The sequence below is a fragment of the Macrobrachium rosenbergii genome, chromosome 2, assembly GCF_040412425.1.
Source record: "Macrobrachium rosenbergii isolate ZJJX-2024 chromosome 2, ASM4041242v1, whole genome shotgun sequence".
In the NCBI taxonomy this organism is placed as follows: Eukaryota; Metazoa; Arthropoda; class Malacostraca; order Decapoda; family Palaemonidae; genus Macrobrachium; species Macrobrachium rosenbergii.
In genome coordinates this window covers 30,485,075-30,505,718 of record NC_089742.1, presented here as the reverse complement: position 1 = coordinate 30,505,718, position 20,644 = coordinate 30,485,075, and the positions used below count along the sequence as shown (strand labels likewise).

The 20,644-nt window shown below is 35.6% G+C and overlaps 1 protein-coding gene across 4 annotated transcripts; it reads left to right on the top strand.

Annotated features, from left to right (window-relative positions):
• The first annotated feature begins 5,319 nt into the window (after positions 1-5,319).
• On the top strand, positions 5,320-20,295 carry zda (peptidyl-prolyl cis-trans isomerase zonda). 4 transcript variants are annotated; one of them, XM_067113778.1, is made up of 9 exons: positions 5,320-5,402; positions 7,877-8,015; positions 8,577-8,711; positions 8,879-8,952; positions 10,275-10,409; positions 11,269-11,383; positions 12,227-12,397; positions 13,729-13,944; positions 14,121-20,295. In XM_067113778.1, exons 2-9 carry the CDS (start codon positions 7,887-7,889, stop codon positions 14,214-14,216), a joined length of 1,071 nt encoding a protein of 356 aa, XP_066969879.1. In that variant the 5' UTR covers positions 5,320-5,402; positions 7,877-7,886; the 3' UTR covers positions 14,217-20,295. The 4 variants fall into 4 exon arrangements, with proteins under 4 accessions (XP_066969879.1, XP_066969889.1, XP_066969900.1 ...); XM_067113788.1 differs by having other exon boundaries at positions 5,401-5,498; XM_067113799.1 differs by lacking the exon at positions 5,320-5,402 and adding an exon at positions 5,563-5,690.
• The last annotated feature ends 349 nt before the right edge of the window (positions 20,296-20,644 follow it).

Sequence of the window (20,644 nt, the reverse complement as noted above, 5' to 3'; positions counted from 1 at the left end):
TCCATCCCTCTCTCCTAAGCTTTCCCCAGCTCTCACCAACCCCAACACTCCAACACATCCCGATACCCTTCTCCCCTAGGGTGGGGGGAGAAGGGAAGGGGGTATATTGGGTCTACCCAGGCGATAGAGAGGGGGTGTTGGAAGGGAATAGGGGAGGGGTAGGGGAGTGCAGCAGTGTCATGGCAGTGCCGCGTACTCATTACGTCATCATGGCACAGCGGTTGCTGCAATGACTCTGCAATACGTAAAAGAGAGAGAGAGAGAGAGAGAGAGAGAGAGAGAGAGAGAGAGAGTGGTGAAACTTTCCAATCATTTATTCACGCAACGTTTTCCATGACTGCCATCTCCACTCTCTCTAGGCCTATCGTAAGTCACTGTTCTTGTTGTAAATGAAGCTGGCCTTATGCCAGCTCGGGCTTGTTGCTCCTGGAGCAGCCCTTGGGAGGAAAAGTCGAGGTGATTGTTAGGCACAGACTCTGTAATCTCCCTTGGGAAACTGTAGTAGTAGTTTGTTTAAGATACGAATATTTGTTTATGTGTACTTGTATGCAGTGAGTCCAGATATCTTACCTTTATCAATTCTCCTTATCTATTTTCATTGTTCTTTCTCTTTATTGTTTATCTTTATCTTTATTTCCCCTTTTCTCAGCTCTGTCCGTCAGCACTTTTCCGGCTCGCACTTTTTTTGTCCGCCCTCAGATCTTAAAAACTACTGAGGCTAGAGGGCTGCAAATTGGGATGTTGATCATCCACCCTCCAGTCATCAAACATACCAAATTGCAGCCCTCTAGCCTCAGTAGCTTTTATTTTTATTTAAGGTTAAAGTTGGCCATGATCGATATAGGATAGGCCACAACCGGGCCGTGGTTAAAATTTCATGGACCCGCGGCTCATACAGCATTATACCGAGACCACCGGAAGATAGATCTATTTTCGGTGGCCTTGATTATACTCTGTACAGAAAACTCGATTGCGACGAAGAAACTTCGGCGCATTTTATACCTGTTTATTTCGTCAATCCTTCAAGAAATCTTGACTTCAAGAGAGGGGACTGTTTTGCATATTATTATTATTATTATTATTATTATTATTATTATTATTATTATTATTATTATTATTGCTCAAACTAAGCCAATGACAATAATGATAGTTTGAAGGCTCTAAAGAACTTGAATACCTTTATATAAAAAAAGATAAAACGAAATTAACATTAAATATGGTTACATACGCTACCGGGGTCTAAGCGATGTCAGGCAGGGCAGCCGATCGAGACCACAGGTGCTACCCTAAAGCCAAATCAAAAAGTCCTTCAAAAGAAGGCATCGTGCTTACCCCATACAAAAATGGGTTAAAAAAGCACGTTAAAAGAAGAAGAAGAAGACTTAACGAAATGATAAATAAGTACATGCCTAAGGAAGACACCGAACACAAAAAATGAAGGGTTTCGAACACAAAAAGAAGAGCAGGTAATGCGGTCTGTATAATTAATGAGTGATTGCATGCGCTAGCACAGCCGGAGTGCGGAGTGCATTTACAGCATGCTCGGTGGATGAAGGAAGGAGGTTCTTGCGCCTTCATCCGGCTTACTTAAGAGAGAAAACAAGTAAAATATGCGCCGAAGTTTCTTCGGCGCAATCGAGTTTTCTGTACAGCAGCTACTGCGTACAATCAAGGCCACCTAAAATTGATCCGTCTTTCGGTGGTCTCGGTATAATGCTCTGTGAGCCGCCGGCCCACGAAACTCCAACCACGGCCCGGTGGTGGACTATCCTATATCGTTGCCAGAAGCACGATTATGGCTAACTTTAACCTTAAATGAAATAAAAACTACAGAGGCTGGAGGGCTGCAATTTGGTATGTTTGATGATTGGAGGGTGGATGATCAACATACCAATTTGCAGCCCTCTAGCCTCAGTAGTTTTCATTATCTGAGGGCGGACAGAAAAAGTGCGGGCAAAATAAAGTGTGGACGGACAGACAAAGCCGGCACAATACCTTTCTTTTACAGAAAACTAAAAGGAAGAGTCAATGTCCAGATCTTTCGGTGCACCCATCAAATACACGGAAAGACACCTTAGGTGCATTTGTCACTTTTTAATCGATTTTTTTCAGTTACTTTCAAGTCTCATTTAAGAAACTACTACAGGTGTTGCGTCTTTATAATAAGCCTCTTTGGAAAAAAGATAACTGAGATATTGCATTTCAACTGTGCCAAGACCGTCAGTTAGTATCAGTATTAATTTTAGAAATGTATGAAAGTATTCCAATTTAAGTGAATAACTGATAGATTGTTATTCAAACATCAACAATTCTATTGTTTTATCTTATTTATCAATAGTAACGTGACTAGCTAATTATTACACTGTAGTGTCAAATAATCAAAGCTTTTGATAATCCAAAAATTTCGGTGTGATATACTGTACATACAATGTTCTAAGATAGTAATGTGAATTCTATATAACACTCACTTGGTATGTCTGAAATCTTCGAGTCCGGGGGAATATGATGGCCTAGTGAGTGTCCCTTTCGTCTAGAATTAAAATTTGTCCCTACGGAAAGAACCGGAAATGGTTTTCTGTACATAATAAGACTTGGTCCTGCAGAAAGCTTCCAGTTATTATTATAAAGTTAACTTGTCCACAGGAAAATATCATGGACATTAGCAAGAGACAAAGACAAAAGACAAAATAAGTAGCACTACTGATAATTCAGTCAATTAATGTGTTTAAAAAATTTAAACCATATTGTAAAGGAGTCGACAGAAAATGAGTGAATCGTCTGTTTATAAACGACAGGCTGACATACAAGGGAAAACTCGTAACTTTGGAAGTGTAGCATGGCTGGAACTGTGTTTTTGGAGGAATCACAGAAAAATAAAGGGGTTCGAGTATAAGAAGAAGAGCAATTGTTTACAAAAATGTAGAAAATAAGACACACGCACATAAGAGGCATAAAATAAAAAGAGGAAGAATTGTGTACGTCTGTGTAAGAAAGAGAAGAATTGGCATCCGAACAAGGAAGAAGAAGAAGTGAAAAGGACGTATGCACGTCTTCTTAGTGCGTGCGTTCAATCTAGCAGAGTAGCAATGAATGAAATGGGCGTGGTTTACAGCTACAAAAGCAACGCCAAGGGCGAGAGTCTCGCCATCGGTCAAGTTGGTGGTGCCGAGTTGGCTGTCTTGTGAATACATGAGGTACCGCATAGCGGTCGTTGGAAGTTGTTGGGGAGTAAGTATAAGGACCACCACGGTCTACAAAGAACAGTACTTGTTGGCAGATTCTTTGGGCATTTTTCGTCGTCGACTTTTTGTTTCTTTCGTATTTCGTTTGTTATCTTGCTCTCTCTACTATACTCGTATCCGTGACGAATTGCATGGGTCTATGAATTGCTTAGCTCTCTGCAGTTGGTTACTTAGCTTGGCCTAGTCTTATGTAAGAAAGAAACTGTATTCTGTATTTTCGTCTTGAGAGAGAAAAAAAAAAGACTAAATCAAATGGGTCAGCTTAATCTGCTTTTATTTATTTTCCTTTTCTGCTTTTTATATTTCTCTGTTTCTCTCAATTTTTATATATATATATATATATAATATCATATATATATACATATATATATATATATATATATATATATATATATATATATATATATATATATATATATATATATATATATATATATATACATATAAACACCTTGAAGTCCGCGAAGGAAAGAGGAACAATGGAATACTGCAAGGCCTTTCGACTTCTTGTCCTTTACTTAACAGTATGCATTGTTTCTCTTTCCTTCGTGGATTTTGTCTTTATTATATATATTCATCAAGTTCCATATTTTCGTGATTCAGTTATACACACACACACACATACATATGTATGCTGCATATTCATAAACAAATTTTTATTAAGATTTATGAAATTTCAACATAGAAGATAAGTGACGTATGAATGTGGTCCACGGTTGTTTTTCTTATCGGAATCATGAGCTGAGAGAGAGAGAGAGAGAGAGAGAGAGAGAGAGAGAGAGAGAGAGAGAGAGAGCACACCATACTAATATAAAATCTACTGAAAACACAGCAATGGTCTTAAAAGTAAGTCAAAGGCACAGGAATATGGAACAGCTACATGTGTAAAGTGTAAAGGAAAGCACTTTTTATATGAGAGGTTATTCCAGACATAATTTTTAAATATCGTTTATTCGATACTGAGCTTCTTTCAACGACTGTTGGTAGCCAACATGAACACTATTTTTGTGTTCTTTTTTATTCCTGAGATATATTATTATTATTATTATTATTATTATTATTATTATTATTATTATTATTATTATTATTATTATTATTATCTAAAGGGTTTGGTTGCTGATAAAGTGACGTTATCTTGAGTTAAATGGCTGTTATCTTTGTAATCTTTTTTTATTCGAGAACATTTTTGACAGACGTACCCAGTACATGTTTAATTTCTAAAAGTATCCTATTTTCAGTTCTATGGCAGTCTATTTTTATCTCTCAAATTTTTATCACCATTCTATAGGAGGATTTGTTATAAATGGAAAGGTAGTGTCAACAAGTTTCTGAGTTTATATCCTATCGGATTTTCATTTTTCATCTCCAGTACACTTTTTCGTCTCATCAAAAAATACCACCAAAATATTTTTCGTTTTTTGTAATTTTGTTCAATATTTCATAATGAATTAAACTTCTATCACATTTGTGTTTATTTGTATTTCATTCACAGTTGTCACTTGTTTTAATATAATTATTTCTTTATCCAGCAGTGTAGAGTAATAGTTCATCCGCTTCGGAAAAGGTTTTTTAGTAATGTATTTAAGAATGGGTCCTACTCCTTAGCTTTTATTTTTTTCATTATTTTCTGTTTATGTTTTTTGTTTGAATAAACCTAAAGGCAGACATATTTCAAAGTTCAGCGAGTACAAGAAGCACATTGAATTTGCCGATATCATTCAGAGCTATTCCGTACGTTTATATCTTTATTTTGAAAATTTAAATTCATATATATACAAATTTTTCAAGATTAATTGTAAAATAATTAAATTAAAATGTAATTTTATTACTTAAAGAGTGCATTTTGTAAGCAAATAGAAAATTACAGAGCTATAACGCACATAATTATATCATTCAGAGCTATTCCATACGTTTAAGTCTTTATTTTGGAAATTTAAATTCATGTAGGTACAAATCTTTCAAGATTAATTGTAAAATAGTTAAATAAAAACGTAATCCAATCCATTAAAAAGAGTATTTTGTAAGGAAGTAGAAAATTACAGAGCTACAACGCACAAAATGACGAAGTAAACGCACCAATCCGGCACATTCTTCTTCTTTATCTCTGTCAAATCATTTGACGCTTCTAGAAAAAAACAAACATTTCAACGGTTGAAAAAGGTAACTCCGCCGCCGAGCGGCGATTATCGAGTCATACTGATAAGGAATTACATGGAATTACTTTGAAATTTACTGTATAGACGTCTTAAAACATAGGTTATTGTATTCTTCATCGTAAATAGCTCATTTTTATTAAGGTCAGGCCTCTAGACCGCATGAAATAGGTATGGCTAGGGCAAGGCCCTACCTACCATACCCAGGAACGTGACAAGTGACACCCGTCAGATTAGTTTTTTTTTTTTTCGTTCAGTATGGCTTCCATCACTGATATTTAAGGACGATTTATTGGTACGGCGCAGAAATTGTAATTTATTTGGTTACACGTCGAAAACATTCCGTAATCTTAACCTACCCATTAGGGAATGACTTGGATATTTTGCCGTAAAGTGCCTCTTCATTTATACACTCGGCTTTGATTATTTAGGTATTTTTAGTACGCTTGCATTCTCTTGTTGGTTTTTTGTAATTATAATTTGATGCCCAAGTGACCAGCCATAGCTTTTATTAGCATACAAAATAATTCGAGCTCTGAGGCTTAGATAGGTTAGCCTAGTGTAATGTGCCGTAATGTACGTTGCTTACTTTATTTTATGATTAACCTCCACGAGGCATAGATTTGCTATGTGAATTGTAAGAACTGTATAGTAGCTCCCGCGTCTATGACCTGCCTTCTAACTTCTAACTTTTTCAACAGTTTTTGTTGCCTAATTATGAATTTACTTTTAATTTTTGGCGCTCGGTGTAATTAACCTGCCAATTAACCCCAGAAGTCCATCCAGCAAGGGGTTTCCATACGCGATCTCCACAAGACGGCACGGCACGTCTGTTTGACGGTTTATATCCCGTCCGCCGTGCAATAACTTGTTAACATATGGGTACCCAACCTCCCGGGGCCAGTATTAAACACGGCGGAAGGGACATTCCATTTGGCCGAAAACAAACAGATGCACCGCCAGTAATAGAACCCCAAAAAGTAGAAAAACCAGTTGAAAAGGTAAAAACAAGCTGCGGAGCTAATATATAGAATTACCGTGAATTCTAAGAAAGTTTTAGCCTCCACAGGTTAGGCTGGGTATTAAGGTAGGCTGGGCTTTTGGGTTATTTTTTGGAAGACTCCAGCCACCTCCTACTTTATAATTTATATTTTTGTTGGGTAAATCGCATCAAAACAAAAAATTTCTTCTCAGTACATAGCCTTCGCAAATGCTTGGTAACAGAAAAATAATTAATCAAATTACGTCTTATAGGGTAATATAATACCTGCCCCCCACCCACCTCCATAGCTAATACGGCAAAAATGTAACCAGTAAACTCCCAGGTTACGATAGGTTGGTATTATTAGGTTCTTTTAGTGCCCTGTCATTTCCCAGCCATTTTTGCGTGTAAAACCCAAAGTGGTTTTTCATGCAAAAATGGCTAGCTGTCGCCTGTTGAAATGGCTGGCTGGAGTCTTCCGAAAAATTACCAGCTTGTGTCCGACCCAGCGTCATTTACTGTTGATTTCAGTTGGTAAGCTCATGGATGAATAGAGGCTAGATTGAGGATGCTCAAAATTTATTATCTAGGAAACTAGGCCAACTTTTGAGTTTATGGGTCCCAGATTGCACCCCAGACATTTAGGCTACCTATTAAGCTGCGGTGATTTAGTAATTGCAAGGTTTTCTCTTAAAATTTTTACTAAGTTTCTTAAAACTACCCAAAATGCCTGTTGGATATGAGCAACTAGTCATAGAACCAAAAGTTACAGGAATTTAGGCCACCAAGTCTTATCTGGCTGGGAGCCCTTGCCCTTGTCTAAGAAATATGATAGTGGGATTTACAGGGATACATCCTAACCTAATTTAGGTTGCTGCATACTTTCAGGCCAGGTGCATCCACTTCTTCCTGGACTTCACTACCCACCCCACCTTGACTAAAAAGTCAGGCAATTGTACCTTAATGGGTTATCTTGCCCTAACCTTGTTTCCTACATCCTCCCTAACCTAACCTTGTTTTGGGCATCCTCCCTAACCTAATGTTGTTTGGGACATCCTCCCTAACCTAACCTAACCAAAGCAGTTATGTACAAGCTATTGTATACAGTATTGGTACTGTTTGTTAAATACCTGTAGATATTTCAAGACTCTGGTTACTTATGGTAGATAAAAAGTATAAACATTCTGAGAAGTCCCGCTCAGTTGTCTGAAATGCAGCATATTACCTTATGGGGCTTTACCCATTCCTTGAAGCCCCCCTCCCTCCAGCCAACAGTGTTCTAGACCTATCTTCACCCAGGACACTTCTGCTTTACCTGACAGGTAAAGCACGGAACCCCTCCCCCTCCCATCCTTCCTATAAATAGAGTAAAAACTATTGTAACCCCAGTTATGGTAGCCTTTTGATGACATTTGCTAACATTTTAAGTCCTCTGCTGATAATAGCTTAGCCCAACTGTATACAGAATAGATTAAAGTAGAGCATCAGGTTTTTTCCAGATCTGTGAAGATGCCAGAAGTAGATCAGTCAAAGGAAGTGAAGGTTGAGAAGGTGGAGGAAGTGGAAGTTGAAGGCAAGACGGAAGAGCTGTCTGATGAGTGGCTTGATGTTCTTGGAAGTGGAGGTTTAAAGAAAAAGGTGAGCAGAGTTTTTTTATTTGGTCAGTAATCATTAACTTTTTGGAAGTCTGTTGGTGTCATATTTTATTGAACTTATACCATATCTTTGTTTTGTAATTTTTAGAAAAACAATTTTAACCAGTTTAATTTTTTGTGTGAAAGTAAGAGACAGATAGTATGGTCTGCAAATTGAAATACAGTACAGTAAAAGGTGATATTATTTGTGTACTTTATTTTTTCAGACATTTTATAAATTTCCATTATTGACTTTAACATTTAACTCCCATTGATGACCAAAGACTTTAAATTTTGGCCTAAATTATACAGTTTATGAACCTGGCCAAGTTGTTCTTGAAAGACAGTTTGGTTGCGTTGGTGATTATTTCTGTGTAAAATTTCTTTAAATCCATCTTTTTAATAAATGATTACATTGTTTGGGAATTGTGTAACATAAAAATATGGTACCGTATTTATATATATTCAGGATTGTGTTGGTTTCTGTGCCAGCCTAAACTACAATACAGTAGACTCATCTAACTTTACCAGTAGCCTTTATATTTATGTGATTTCTCGTTTTCAGGTATTGAAAGCAGGCATTGTTGATTCTAGACCCGTTAAGGGAGACACTGTTATCATCCAGGCAAATGGAAGACTGGAAGATGACACAGAAGTTGACAAGCACACACAGCTGACATTCACCATCGGGGATGGTGAGGTATGAAGTTACGTTGTTTTCCTTCATTACCTGGTTTAATTACTGCACTGTAGATTACTTACAGCTATTGTATATGGAAATCGGGTTATTTCAGGTATAGTCTTGAATATATGGGATGCTCCATTGTCTGTGATTAAATTTAAATGCTGTAGCATTTTATGTTTCAGGTAATTGTTGGCCTTGACATGATTGTGCCTTTAATGGACAAAGGTGAAGTCGCTGATGTCCTCATTGAACCAAGGTATGTAATCGTATCTTCAGTATAGTGTATTATAGTTACTATATCATAGATTGTGGGCTTTTTGGAAGAACTATTATTATGAAATAATTTAACCAGAGCACATACTTAAAATTCATAACTCATGGGGCTTGCCTTTGGAGAAGTGCTTTTATAGTTTAATGCTCAAGTAATTTTTTGCCATGACCTAAAAGTAAGAAGGGTATTAGGAATGTGAAGGTTTAAATTATTTCGCTTCTCACTGTTATCAGCTGCAGTTCTGGCTGATGTGTTTTAACATAACACTAGTTCAGGTAAATACAACAGCTGTTATGTGAAGTACAAACCTCCAGATCAAGAACCAGGAGGTATTTCTGTAATGCAAATGTTCATTCATTGAGAATATTTATTTAACAAGGCCTACAGTACAGTACATATAATGTATTTCAAGTTTATAATCATTATTTTCATTTAAACCTTGGTTTCTGTGGGAGTTTTCCACAGATATTGAAATAAGGTTTTTATAAATGTATACTGTATTTACTGTAATATCAAGAAGCTCCAAACAGGTGATACGGTAGCAGTTTGTTGATTTATGTAGCTGAAATGATACATGACATACAGTAATACCTCAACCGTAAGCAAGGTTAGGTTCCAGAACCCCTCGTGTAAAGCGAGGATTCGCATGAGTTTGGTATGGTCACTGAAAATGCTTATACAGGCGGTCCCGGTTTACGACGGGGTTCGTTCTTCTTGCGCCAAGCGTCAGAACCGAAAATCGTCAGAAGTCGGAACATCGCCGAAAATCGTCAAAATCATAAGAAAACCTTACTTTTAATGCTCTGTGCATTAGAAACGATGTAAACTGCATTATTATTGAGTTTTACATCAAAAAACCTTCAAATTATGATTATTCTGCCATTTTTTGGGGCCATATTTCTTCGTCGGATGGCGTCTGACTGGCCGTAACCCCCGAACATGCGCCGTAAGCCAGGAAATAATTTCTGATGAATATATTTGAAAAGCGTCGTAACCTCGGAACGTCGTAAGCCGGAACCGTCGTAAACCGGGGACTGCCTGTATATGCTTATTTCTAGAGTTTAAACACTAAATATGACCCTAATTATGCTCCCAAATCATTAAGCTAGCTTTTAAATGAAATTAAAGTTACTATAATTTTATTTAAAAGTTAGCTTAATACATTACCCTTTAAAAAAGAAATAAATGGTTGACGTAAAAAATAGAGGACAGTATCGTCATGGGTACTGTATTTGCCACACGAGTACATTTAGTACAGTAGGTACATACGTATGTGTAGTAACATGATTTTCTGTTCCTCTTTTCAGATTTGCATTCGGTGCCAAAGGATTGCCTCCCAGTGTTCCAGGAGACACGAATCTTATCTATAAGGTTGAGTTGCTGGATTTTGCCCCTGAAAAATCCCCAGCTGAGGTCCCCATCGACCAAAGGATAGTCATAGGGTCAGTAACTTCCCCTCTGTATACGTTGGTTTTTATTATTATTATTCAAAAGATAAACCCCTATTCATATAGGATAAGCCTACAGGGGCCATTGACTTGCAATTCAAGTTAGAAATTTATTCATATAGCATGTTCATTAGTTATGTGATGCAAGAAAGGAAGGTAAATTAACGTAATATAGTATCGTGTAATAGGACTGTTACAGCAATAATGTAGTTACAAAATGACGTCTCTGAGGAACTCCCGACAAAAGCAATGCACAAGACTAGGACTTGTGTAGTCATAAAGGAATGAGGCTGCAAAAAGTGAAGGACCGGTAAGAAGCATACCCATCAGAAACAGAAGTAAACTGTAAGTGTACTTGTCTAAGCTTATAAGTTGGTGCAGTGACATTAAAAAGATTGAAATCAGAATGGGAAAATGGTCCTCACATAGAAGCAAGTGGCAGGTTAAAGCCCACATACAGTATTATCAAGTTAGCATATTGATGGCCATCAATATCCAGATGTCAGGATGAAAGGTGTTGTTACAATGATAGTGTAAGAATAGCCTTAAAACTTAACTCCAAGTGGTAGGGTACATAACCTTCCAGTATGTAATGCATTAGTTTATTTGTTTCCTTCTCTAGGATTAGATCCACTTCATATCCACTGTAACTGGGGTGGATAATGGTATTGGGTTGCACATCTCTAGCCTCACAATTAAAACAAAAGAATGTGGGAAAAGCAGTGTCTTCAGAGAATGATGGGCAATTTCTTCTAGACCACAATACTTCCAAGAGTTTATTAAGGGCAAAAAACCTGTATGTTTCAGTGATCATGGTCAAGACTTTTTAATAAACCTCGTTTACCAACTGCAGGAATCGTAAACGTGAGCGTGGAAATTGGTGGTTCAACAGACAAGAATATTCTCTGGCTATCCAGTGCTACAGTGCAGCCATTGATTACTTAGATGATGCAGAGGAGGAATATGGGGTGAGATTTTTTAAAAATAATTTTTACATGTGTTTAATTGAGGGATATAAGCATGTGAGCTTTTATAATAATGATTAATACTTTTGGGGAACTGTTTTAGTGAAACTGCTTTTACAGTTGTAATTAAGGTTTGCTTTATAGTTTTGCAAGGTGTTTTGTTGTTTCTGTAAATGTAAGTTGGAGCACTGCTTTCTGTTTTTTATTTCATCAGCACAAACACTTTTCAGTTTAATTTTTAGCCATTCCCAGATGATCATGATGTGTTAACCATATTGTTGGTCTCACATTATTATTCAAGGTACTTCTTTCAGTTTTTATGCACTGAACGATGTTTTAATTTAAGGAGGAGAGAATTGTAAATCTTTGGATGGTGGATCAGATATGTTATACTTAATCATTTGTGCCATCTTTGATAATGTTATTAACAGTTATTTCAGTGGCCATTTTGGGATGGAAGTAGATCCCCAGTGAGTAGTATTACTTATATACCCTTGATATAAAGGTCTTGTAACCTATACCTTACGTACACATATACTCACTCATATGGTCACTCCAAGATTCTTTCAACAGATCATAGTCTGTTGAGTAAGGTTGATTTATCTCTGATCACTGATCTTTTTTACTATCTCAGGGCAAACATAAAATTTTAACTGAAGACTGTTCAAACAACTTTTAAAATGTTTTTATCAATGAGTTTAAAGATAATGAACAAATGCATGGTTCAACTCATTCATATTTAATGAAGGATGGCGAGGCAAACCAGCCATTTTGAGTCTATTTGAAATTGTGACCTGCAAGTTTAGTCTTGTTAGAGATTGAAGTTAAAAACATATTGTTTTCCAGGAGGACATTAGACCCGAAGTTCAAGGTATCCTGGAAGAACGGCTGAAAGCTCTCAACAACATGGGGGCAGCGCAGATGAAGGTAGAAGCGTATGAGGTTGCTTTGAAGTCTTTTGAAGCAGTTCTGAGGTGTCAGCCTGATAATGTCAAAGCCCTGTTCAGAAAAGGAAAGGTAAGCTCATAGAACAACATATTGGGGAAAGGGAAGATGAACCATCAGGTAAGCAAGTGGAGGAAGGAAAGAATAGTTTAAGAGAAAATAGATTGATCGGAAGAAATAAATGTGACCTGTCGAAACATTTGCAAATTATTATTACACTGTATCTGTAAACTAATTTTAACGAGACCAATAAATCACATTTCTAGACTCATGGAAAACACAAAAGGGAACATGAAAAATTGATTAGCAGAATGCTGTGCATCTGAATCCAAAACAATGCTGCAAAGATTGATAGGTCAGGAAATGGAAACGGGTAGTCTTCGAAAGTGTATTTGAGTGAAATTAGGATGGAATGTAAGAGCATACAGGCAGTCCCCGGTTAACAGCAGGCTCGGTTAACGGTGATCCAGTTTTACGGCACTTGTCTAGCGACGAAAGTCAGCAATTTTCGGCGCTGAAAATCGCCGATTTCCGCTTATCGGCGCCGATAATTGGGTATTGGCGCCAATACATACCTAACAGAGGCGCTGGTAACCGAAGATCAGCGCTTTTTGGTGCCGATAAGCCCTGAAAACGCTCGAAAATCGCCGATTTTCGGATAGGGTCGATTTTCGGTTATCATCACACCCTCAGAACAGAAACCCGCCGATAACCGAGGACTACCTGTAAAGGAAAATGTCAGAAATAGTAGATAAAGAAAGTATGGTGAGTAATGCCAAAGCTGTTTTATGATTATTATAGGTATTGGCTATGGAAATTTAAAGATGCTGTGTAAGCAAAGTTAACTGCCTTTTCTGCAGAATGGAGAGAATTTTGTTTATCATGAATAAATAGATGTGGAGGCTTAGGCAACCTAAATTTACTGTGGACCCAATTTTTTGTTGCCTACAATTTTATTTATATTACAGTATAGAATATAGAATGAAGTGACTAGAGCCTCCCAAATCTAGCATGGAACCAATTTTGTGAGCAAATTTGATTAAAGCCATGCAGCTTAAAGTTTTAGATTTTATATCAAGTACTTTATAAAGATCAGCAAGTCACTTTTGGAGAGACTCTGAAGACATGTCCAAAGCATTTGTTCTTGAGTGGGTTATGGAAATTGGAGCAAGGTTAAGATAAAGAAGTTTGAAAGCCAAGCAGGGAGAAACCAAGGGGACAAGATTAAAAGTAAAATGCAGAAGCAATGCATCTGCAGTCCAGAAATGCTGAAAGGTAAAGTAATGCTCTAATGATGAAGGAATTTATTAGCCTGGAGTTGCAGTGTAAGAGAAGAAAATTTAACTCCTCCATTAGGATACCAGTACTCTTTATAATTATGTTGGTCTTTTGTTTATACAAAGGTTTTAGGCCTACAGAGAAAATACAAAGAAGCAGTTGTTGAACTGAAAAGGGCTCTAGAACTGGAACCGGAAGCTCGACCCATCCACCAGGAGCTGGCCAGAGTACGAGAAAGGATGCGGGTGGAAGGAGAGTCGGAAAAGAGCCTCTACAGGAAAATGCTCGGTCTGAGGAACCAGAGCCCCCAGGAAGAAACGAGATACCCTGTCCTCAAAGGTGTAAGTATACGAGTTTGTCTGTAGGTCATTTGGTTGGAATCACAGAATTTCCTCAGCAAATCTTCAATAAATTGATTTTATTTTTGAAAGAGGAAGCTACGCGCTACTGCCCCAAATGAAGTAAAGGGGACGTTGTTGACGTAGCATCTAATGAACGAACCATTGTTTTATTTCAGTATCACTTCAAGACATGGCTCATGGTGTTCTTCCCTCTCCTCTTTGCACTTCTGGCTTACAGATACAGAAAGGAAGCTTTGCAGTTGTTCCAGTGACATACCCAGTGGATGTTAGGTTTTTACTGTATTTCACATGCAATAAGTATATATTCTGTAAATATTTTTGTAAAAAACTCAATACGATCATAACTAGCAAAATAAAGTATAGATATCTGTGTACTCCAGTGTCACTCTAAATGGTAGTACAGAACAGATATTTAAAATATTTATAACTGGAAATGTTAGGTATACAAATATTTACCATAGAGCAGTATTTATTGAGGGGCTCCTGAATGTAAATGAGTGTGAAAGGGTGATAGCAAAGTGAAGGTCAAGATGAACAACTTTGGTTTTTATTATTTTTTAAATGGTCTACAATTATGCAAAGTTCCCTGAAGTTAGGTTGACAGCCAAGTAAGGTTTTTTTGCAGTTATAACAAAAGGTATAGTAATTCTTAATCCTGTATACTGTTAAGCACTTTTAAATAGTCATTCCACCTTTTCAAGATAGTGCAGTAAAACTGTAATGAGTGCAAGATAGTGCAGTGCAACTGTAATAGAGTGAGAACATAAGATACTTCACCTTGTTTATCGTGTTATAAGTTACAGTATCCTAACATATACTTTACATTCACCTGTAAAGAGCCATTAATCTTATATCTTTGTAGATGTCGCCACTAAACGTGCTCTCTACTCATAGAATAACTGATATGGGGTAGGATTATTTTTATTTACTTATTGGCATACTGATATACTGCATAGACAACTCTCAGTATGTTTAAATGATTTTTATTGCTTGATGAAAGTCTTATAATTCATGTCCTTTTACTTGTAAGGTGGAACAGGTAAATTCATAATTTTTCTCACAAATTACTGACTATTGGATGGCTTTTAAAACATTCTTTCTGTACACTTCTTATTGATGATATTTTCCAACTATGTATCTAAAAATGATAGTCTGAACTTTTAGTATATAAAGCTCAGTTGACTCTAATAAGGTTTTACTATGCTATAGTTGGTTTTTAGATGATCTCAATGGGTACTTGTCATTTATTTCCTTAAAACCGTAGGGCAATAGTAATTGAGTCTTTGTTTTCCTATGTAATCCATTGCAAATATGAGACGTGTCATTAGCACAAACATGGTTGAATATACTTATATTTATTCCATTAGCATATAAATTAATTGCATAAACCATTAAGTATTCTAGAGTTGTAAAGGCCTGATACAAACTCAGTATAATACAAACCCAGTATAAGGGTTTGTAAAGGCCTAATACAAATCGGCATAAGGCTGTGCAATTACAGAAAGAAATTACATCTCAGTTGCAATGATTGCTGGTATATTACCAGGAGTAAACCAGTAGTATTTGGTGCTTATCCAGATATACTTTTATTTTTGTTTCATCTTCTGACATTGATGTATATTTAGCTTTTTTTATTTGCAAGGATTAGGTTTTCGAACCCAACAAGGGGTTGCTTTTCGTGTACTTGTGTCCCAGCTACCTTTGCCTATCATTTGTACTTTTGTAGTCTTTAACAGAGTTCACAAATGCCATATACTGAATAGCACTTGTTAGAAATTATAAATATATATATTTAAAACAAAGAAATTATAATTTTTGCAAAATGAACTTTTCAGCACCAAACCCTGTGACCATAAAAACTTTTGATTAGTTATCAGAGGTGAGCAGCTACACTATGTAGGTATACTACTGCATAAAGCTGTAATTTTGTTTTCATATGTAAATAATTAAGTGTACAATTGAAGAAAAAAAATAATTACACACTAAGCAATTGGACTTGCTAATTGATAGTGTTGATTTGATTTTATATCGGTTGGTTTTATTTTATTATCATGTAGCAGCGAAGGAAAACACTCGCAACCTTTATGTTCTGATGAAAATTAATGCGTTTGCAACTTTGGTATGACAACAAAATTTATAAGTACTCGGTTACTTGTTTGAAATTTTGGAAATATCTATCAGAGGAATACTAAAGTTGAATATTATTGCAAAATAACCTATTGGAAGATGATTCTCCTAAACTTGTTTATCAGTTAGAATCATTGAGAAACTATGCATCCGGTCAATTTCTGTATTCAATGTACACAAAAAGATAGATAAGAATCATAATATCTGTTTGTTAGAAGATTATTTCTTTGTAATCTACAGAGACGTCTCAACTGCATTATTGTAGTTTTGTGCTGTCATTAATAATGATAAGAGTCGTGGTCTTGTTTGATAAGGTAGCTGCTGTTTCACCATATACAAGCTCATTATTCAGCTTTACCTAATTGTAATCAGGTTTATTTTCATTCAATTAGCAGGTTGTTTTTGCCTGTTGTGTGCTTGCAAGCGTGTGCCAATTTAAAAATTGTTTTGAAGCTGTTAAGAGTAGTTATGCAATCGTGAATAAATTTCCAAATGGTCAAATGTTAGCCATACTTTAAACTGTGGGGAAATTAAAAGAGTACTGTAATACTGTTTCAGTTTTAATTCAGGAATTATTTTATGTACTCATATTTCTAGAATTCCTTCCTAATTCTCTTGTTTCCAAAATTTCTCTCTCTCTCTCTCTCTCTCTCTCTCTCAGCATGATGACTATCTTTAATTTTTATCATTCCACAAAATTTTATCCATTTTTTTTTTTTTTTTTTTGCATAATTTTTTTCTAATTTTTTTAATAAATTTATAGTACAATAGATGGATATATTCTTTAGTACTTTTCAGTGCCCTTATACAGTTTTGTAGCACAAGTCTTGATGGTAACTACAATAATCTCTCTCGTCAATACTGTACAATAGTGTGCTATGTTACATTATTTTATAAATAAGTTTTTTGCCCTTTCTGTAAGTGTGTATCTACAGTATAAGAAAAAATATTAGTGTGACCTTTTACGCTGTTTTCTGTATTTTTTCTCATTTTCTGCTTTCGCTTTATCAGTCTAGTACAACGTAAGCTATAATAATATTCTTATATTGTGTTTGATGAAATATTACATTGTTAGGAAGAAAGTAATTACTTATAGGGTGCAAAATATTGCTTGATTTTTTAATTTATGTCAGCCAGAGCTATTTGAATACACAGTAACTGTATTCATTAACAAAAGCATTTATGGGAAAAGAAGTCCAGCTGTGGTTTATTCTATGCACAGTGTAAACCTTGCAGCTCTATCCCATGTGCTGTATACAAGTTCAGTATTAAAGGATGTCGTATTTCTTGATGTAGGTAAAAGTAAGTGGCTGACTTTAGTCTCTCTTCCTCTGTAGACAAAGGAGGATGACTAAATTTGTCACTTATTTTGTAAGAAAAATAAGGTCCTAATTTAGCTTCTCTTTTTTCCAGAGGTGCCAATAAAGATTTTTATATGATGTTAGGTAGCATTTTGCTTTTTAGATTCTTTTGTATAGTCTGGGTACTTTAGTAGGTGTTCCTTTAGCCACTGTAATGTATCTCGCTGAAAATTAATTGTGCAAACATTCCATTGTGTTTTTCTGTTATGAATTGTGTATTTTATCTGGAAATTGTCTCACCAAGAAGTTATACTGCTTTCATTTTGATTCTTTTAGCTATTCTTAGGCTACATGATTTGTATTCCAGTGTGATTGGTCTCGTTGATGAACTGAATTTGAAGGATTTTCAGTCATTTATACTAATCCCTGAACGGTGACTAAATTGATTGCTGTGCTTTTGCTGGGATAAAGTGTGTTACTGGTGCATTTAAGTTTAATTTCAAACATATAAGTATGTCCAAATATATTATCCTTCATTCACTTCATTAATGTGCTGTATTTCAAATTTGTGTGCTTGAACAGAGCTCAAAGGTTATTTTGTACTTAAAACCAATAAGAACATGCCAGTGTCATGTGAGATTAGGATTAGAAAATGAATGGTCTTTGTCAAGTATCAGAAATTCCTTTATGCAAAGTTACAGATAATTGTACCGTGTTAATTTTTAAACTTAATTCTTTTTTACTTTCCCTAATTTTATGCCTTTTTGCAGCTGTTAAGAGATATCCTTTTTAGAGATTATGATATCTGATCTTTTCAGACTCACAATTGCATATTGTTTCCTCTTCATGAAATGTTTTTTACCAACATGATTTTTTTTTATTAAACTTCTGATGCATTTTTTGATTGGAAAATTCATAGTCACAAGTCACAGTAGAATTGCAAAATACCTAATTGCAGTAAGTGCACTTAAGTAGGTTTAAACGACCATTTGTCAAGAAGGAATAGTAATACAAATTTGGAACATTTGGTCCGTTACACACAAAACCCACCCACCCACCAATAGCCTGTACAGTGTCAGCATTTCTTGACATAAATTAACATTGATTACCTTCTTTTTCACCTAGCATATGAAACAAAACATATTAAGACTAAGGAAAATGTATAAATAAGCAAAAATATTATGCCCTTGCCGTAATTTATGACAGTTTGCAATTGTCAGAGGTCATTATATACCTAATTTTTTATTGTAATGAAAAAAAAAAATGTTTAAATGAATCCTTTGGAATGAATGTTGTCTGGGCGAAAAATGTACAGTATATCAGCTAATCATGTATGTAGGATGAACTCTAATTAGATATTTCAGCACTAATAATGAAAATTACTGCTCTCGAGAATTAGTTTTAAAGACTTTTCAAGGTCACCTGTCAATGCCATGTAGTACTACGATAACTGAACTGCTTTATCAGTGGTCGTATTCATTTAGATTTCATACAGTGCCATTCGAACTAAACACATTGTCTCAGGAAAACAGCAAGCAGGGGTATCAAAAGAAGTTAGTATTTAAACACGAGGAATGGTACTGGAATAAATGAGATAAGAAATTCAAGGTGCTCATAAAGATGAATGAAATATGTGCTGAAATTCTCCAGAGCTAATACGGCATCTTCTTGATTCTTGCATTCATCACTAAAAAGTTCAATCTACCCAGTCCCTAATCCCTAAAAGAGGCTTAATGTTTGTGCGTCTTGCTCAGTTCACTACAGGTATAGTACCGTGTTGGGAGGCACAACTTGCATTAATTTTAGATTTTCCTCTATTCATCTGGTCCCTTCTCTAGCTGTCCAACTCCTCTAATAAAAGTGTAAACCCAACCCCTGAATGCTGAGAATGTAGATCACATGAAAAGTTAAATTTTTAAATGATTGCCAGAGTTACAGCCAGCAGCATATTTTAAGGTGCGTCTTGCAACCAGTGAACCTAGGTTCAGTCCCTGGGCAAAGGAAGGAATTATATTCATCCATTGACCCAAGCTAGTTGTATGAAATGTGTAACTGGGGGTGAAGAGGAGAGGAGAGAAAAAAAGTAACAAATTGTAAATGATTTGTGCTGCGTAAATATGCATGCTATCATATCATGATTGAAGACAAAGGACTTTGGCAAGTGATCCCTACCTCATCTGGTATGTTTTCTTGAGAATTTCTTTACAACTCCTATTCAGAATGCTATCATCCAGTAAATGCTAGTACTGTACATGTATTTATCTATTAGTAATGAATTTTCAGCTAATAAGTTGTATCCTTATTAATTAAGGTGTAGATAGTAAAGATTTAGTAAAGTACACGTAATTGACTAAATCCTCAGTAACATCATAATTAATTCTGAATGAGACTGCGACTTATTTTAATGAACCCAAATTTGGAAGTGACATTTTAACAGCTTTATTTGCTCATGGTTATGAAGTTAGGGCCAGTTGACATTTTTATTGTGGTTTACCCAATTACATCACTGGCACGACTGTACTACGGTACCTCAGATACTTTCACAATTTGTACTGCAGTATAAAATTGTGAAGGTATTTGTATTTCCAAGAGTAAAATGTAATTGTAGATACTTTGTTTTTCAAGCATGAAAATAATGTATGATGCTTGAAAGCCTCTCCTGCCTATTTTAATACTTTGTTTCCGTAAGATTTGGTGAGAGCACTAAAAAGTATGGATATAATGTGAAACTGGATAAGTATCCAGATTACAAGTGAAGGAAGGCAGTTGGTCCTCAGTAAATATTTAGAAACCAGTTTTATATGTACCACGATTCTGCTATTAACCTGGATTTAGGTGAATTACTGTATTATTATTTGTGGTTTATAAAAAATATTACTATATTCAATAAATTACCAAGAGATTTTGCTTATTATTTGGACCACTTTTTTGCAGTATACTGTAATCTTAATTTGTTTTAATTGGTACGTTGGCCTGTAATGGAGACTATCTCCCAAATCCTTCTTGTCTGTACTATATATTTTTGTTGGAGCCATTTCATAGATGTAGTGTGCTTATAAATGCTTCAATTTGAAAATAGGCCTCAACATTTTAAGAATTGAACAATTATTCTATTATGAAATATGTTAAATTAGTGCAATTTGATTGCATTCAAGCTTTTTCCATAGTAACTCCCTTTGGGTGGAATAAAATTGGTTGAAATGCTTATGTTTGTTGACATTTCATACTGAAATAGATGTCCACTAAGACTA